Source organism: Colletotrichum fioriniae (genome assembly GCF_027942845.1).
Source record: "Colletotrichum fioriniae strain IMI 355084 chromosome Unknown scaffold_7, whole genome shotgun sequence".
In the NCBI taxonomy this organism is placed as follows: domain Eukaryota; kingdom Fungi; phylum Ascomycota; class Sordariomycetes; order Glomerellales; family Glomerellaceae; genus Colletotrichum; species Colletotrichum fioriniae.
This window is the reverse complement of record NW_027076843.1, coordinates 1,863,041-1,866,975: the sequence shown is the minus strand read 5'-3', so window position 1 is coordinate 1,866,975 and position 3,935 is coordinate 1,863,041. Positions and strand designations below refer to the sequence as shown.

Here is a 3,935-nt window from a genome sequence, read left to right as displayed (position 1 = left end):
TGGCTTTTTGGCCTACACTGTTCAACTCCTATGCTTTTCGTTCTCGTCACTAGCTCTACCTAGCTACCGCGACACACCCAGCCTTCACATGTGCGTTTGGATCATGACTGACGTCCTCACATCCCCCTTGATCCTTTGCCGTGATCCGCTTGTGAGGTATGACAGTCCCACTCCTTCAGGCATCATCGCAGTTGACCCCCTGCGTCATCTGAACCTTTTGGACTGTCTTCTCCAACCACAAGCTGACCAATACATGACTTTCCAGTTCAGCAAACGCACTACATACAGCAAGTCCGACCCTGCTCCTCCAGCTCGGTGGCTGGCTTCCCCCCGAATGCTAGCCCCCTTGGAGATATCTCCTTGACAGCCGCTCCAGAGGTTTCCATAGACTGCTTCATGTAATTGCTGGCACATCCAAGTTGGCAGCATCCATCCCAAGCTTCGCGGATCAAGTAGTTATTCATCAACGCTAAAGGGGCCTAGATACTGAGATGTGCTGGAATACTTCTCCATGGCGTTGTTGGTATGCCTCGGTGGTTTCGTCGAGCTCTCATTTGGCTTCTTCGGTACCTCCAGGAGCGTGTCCAGGACCACTGGCAGGCGCCGCGGGAACCTGTTGAGGACCCTGGTGCTGCCCATGGTTGTTGAACGGCTTGCCTCCATAATTGTTGCTTCCACTGCGGTGCTGTGCGCCGTATTGATGCATTTGAGAGGGACTCGTTCCAAAGTGTTGAGGTCCGGGACTATTGTACCCACGCACATTGCCAACTAAGCCGAGGTGTTAGCAGTTTATTGAAAGCGACTGCCGGGTACCATCTTACCCTGACCGCCGGGTTGCTGCGGAGTATACGCAGGCTGCTGGTACTGCACGTTGGGGCTCATGCCATACACCGGTTGGCCTTGCTGCGAGCCTTGATGAACCATCATCGGCGCTGACGGGCGTCCCGGGCTGGGATAGCCGTTGGCCCCTGGAATAGGCTGAGGCGGCGCGCCATTCGGAGGCATGAACTGGTGGTTGCCAGCATACATTGGCATTTGACCGGGTGCCGGCACCATGCCTTGGGGGTTGATGAATTGAGGCATCATAGGTGCCCCCATAGGGCCACCGGGCTGCTGCGGCACGTATTGATGGTTTTGGGAGAAGTTTCGGTAGCCACCCATCTGAGGTGTAGCCGGCCCACCGTAGGGCTGCATCATCGGCTGGTTGTAGGGCACCTGACCCGCCGAGGTCATGGCTGGCGTGTTGTAAGTAATAGGGACCTGTGCCATACGCGGCGAAGCGAAGGACTGGGCCGAGTTGGAGTGAATCATCCGGTGGTCATCCATATTCTGGTACGGTGTATGGGGAACATGTCCATGTTGGTTTTGTATAGGCATGGGTGGCATGTGTGGTGACTGACGCGGGCCCATACCGTGCGCAGGTTGCTGCAGATGAAAGGGAAGCTGATGCTGGTGAGCCACGCTAGGAACAACGTGAGTGTGGTTCGGTGTGGCAATTGACGACACAGCGAATGACTGACGCTCCAAGAACTCCTTGGAAGTCATGAGCATCGTAGAATCCGGCTTCTCGTTGTCTGAAGGTTGTCTCCAAGTAGGCGGGGTGTCGTATGAGGGTCTCAGACCGTCGTTGTCGTCCCAGTTCCGACCCTGGGGCGGCGTGAACGTCTTGACGTGTGCCAGTATGTAACACTTCTTCACATCGACTGCCTTCGTCTTCCGACGAATCAACTGTCCAGCTGTTGCCGGGGTCGATGCTGTCTCTGGGGCGTTGTTGGCAGCAGCAGAGCGAGGACTGGAACCTGCGCTGGGGTGTCCATTCGGGTTGAAGGAAGTCGCGAAGGGGTTCGGTCTGAACTCGTGGCTGTTAGGGTTCAACTTCCCGCCAAGGTGACTCGGGACACCGCCTGCACGCCGGAAGGCCTCAGTGTTGTTCGCAGGGCCGGTTGGCGGCATCCGCATGTCAGGGCCACCAGGGTGCTGGTTGGGAGGCGCCGACATCTTCTGCTGCTCCACGTGGCGCAGGCGCTGTGCCAAGGGCTGGCGGTTCTGTTGTGCCATGTGTTGGCCAGATCTATCGTTCCTGTACGTTTGGGCGTGATACTGAGGGCTGGCGTAAGACTGGCGAGCATTCGGGTGACGGTTCGGAACATTGGAGGGAGAAATAGTATTTGCTGGCGCCGGACGAGTAGCATTCCTTGTCTCAACGGAGGCTTGAGCAGCTGGGGCATCAACAGGCGGCTTTCCTGCACCCTCCTTCGATGAAGCGTCCTTGCCCTTGAGAGTGGGTGTCGTCTTGGTACGAGCAACATCTTCCGCGTTCTGGAGAGCCTTCGCCTGAATTTCCTTCTGTTTATCGGGGTCCTTGGCGATGATGGAAATCAGGTCAGTAGGAACTGGAGTAGACAGCTTGAAGGTGTCGGCGAATTTCTTCAGTTCTGTCAACTTGACTTCCTTGTCGGCCTTGGCCTTGCTGCTCCGAACTTTCTCAGCGTTCTGCCGCTGCTGGCTGGCAAACGTTCTGAACGACTTCAAAACGTCGGCTTCGACCGTCGCAGTGGCACTCGGAGCTCCCGGGGCGCCTTCTTTGACCTGCGGGGAGATCGTTCGGCTCGTAGCTGCCGAGGGACGGGCTTGGGTAGCCGACTTCTCAGCAGTCTTGGCGTCGCCGGGCTTTGCGGCGACGGTCTGCTTCGTCTCTGCTGGCTTTGTCTCGGCCGGCTTGGTCGGCTCCTGCTTCGGGGCAGTCTTCGTGGCGGGGGCAGCAGGCTTGGGATCAGCGGCTTTGGGCGCCTCAGCAGCTTGGGTAGCACTGCCCTTGTTGACGAGCTGGCTCAAAAGCTTGGCATCTTCGGGCTTCACTGTGGTCTGCTTCTTTGCGGGGGCTCTCAGTTGCGACGAGATGATCGCGGGGTCAATCGGGGCGCCAACGACGGTCGCATTCGAAGCGGGTGCTCGCTTGGCAGGAGGCGTGTACTTGTTTTCGCGGCTCGACAAAGGAGGAAAGTCCTGACGGCGGACTCCGCTGTATCTGGAAATGGGTGTTAGCTTGGGCTGCTTCAAGACGAAGACATCAAGGAGAGAGAGAGCCTTACTTGTCTTCTTCGTCCCCGCCCTTGTCGTCACCACCGCCAGTGACATAATCCATGACACGCTCCTCCGCAACGTGCGCCGTGGTGGCCAGGCTTCGCTCGATCTCGCGAGCCTTGCGCTCGGCGGCAGCCATGCGATCACGGTACTGCGGGTGACTTTTGTCGATGGTGGTTGTGTAGATGTTCTCGTCGTAGTCGGTCTTGAGGCCGAAGAGTCGCTCATTCTCAGCGAATTGGTCCCAAGCTCCTCCACTGCCAGATGGCTTCTCCAAACTGCCATCGATGCCATCGTTTGAGTCGGGGACCCATGGCTGGAGGGTTCGCTCAGTACCGGGTCTGTTGTTGGAAATAGCGGTATCGGTTCTGAACCCAGATCGAGCGCCTGCATTACGATTAGCATTATGTTTTTGCAGTGGTCAGGGTGAAGAAATAGGCATGCCATTTTGGCCCTTGCCGTCAGCCTTACCACCCATGGCCGAATCCCTCTTGTTGTAGGACATGTTGTTGGACTTGTTTCCGTTGTTGATTTCGCTCTGAGGTTTCTTAGGGGCGACCATCTTGCAGCCGTGGACTGTCGAGGTAGTACAGGTAGGATTCTTTCGACAGCAGTGCCACCTTGGCTACCAATGACCTCCAGTTCCCTACGAGGAAGAAGTCAGCCAACACTTTGGTTATACTTTTTGTGCATCAATATAGAGTGGTTTGGGTCGGAATTCCAAGACGCAATCGAAAATGAAGTAACAAATCGGATTCGGACAGTACGCTGATAATCGGAAATGACTCCGCTGAGTGCGAGGTAAAGAGTCTGTGAATCAGTGGTACTACACACCTTGCGACGGGAATCGG

General features: G+C 56.5%; 1 protein-coding gene across 1 annotated transcript; it reads right to left on the bottom strand.

The window, feature by feature from the left end:
* Positions 1 to 550: 550 nt before the first annotated feature.
* On the bottom strand, positions 551 to 3,646 carry PBP1 (poly(A)-binding protein binding protein; the record flags this gene model as incomplete). The annotated part of the gene is made up of 5 exons (XM_065757797.1): positions 551 to 685; positions 761 to 768; positions 822 to 3,028; positions 3,093 to 3,471; positions 3,556 to 3,646. The coding sequence occupies 5 exons, from the start codon at positions 3,644 to 3,646 to the stop codon at positions 551 to 553; spliced, it is 2,820 nt and encodes a 939-aa protein (XP_065613714.1).
* Positions 3,647 to 3,935: the final 289 nt, after the last annotated feature.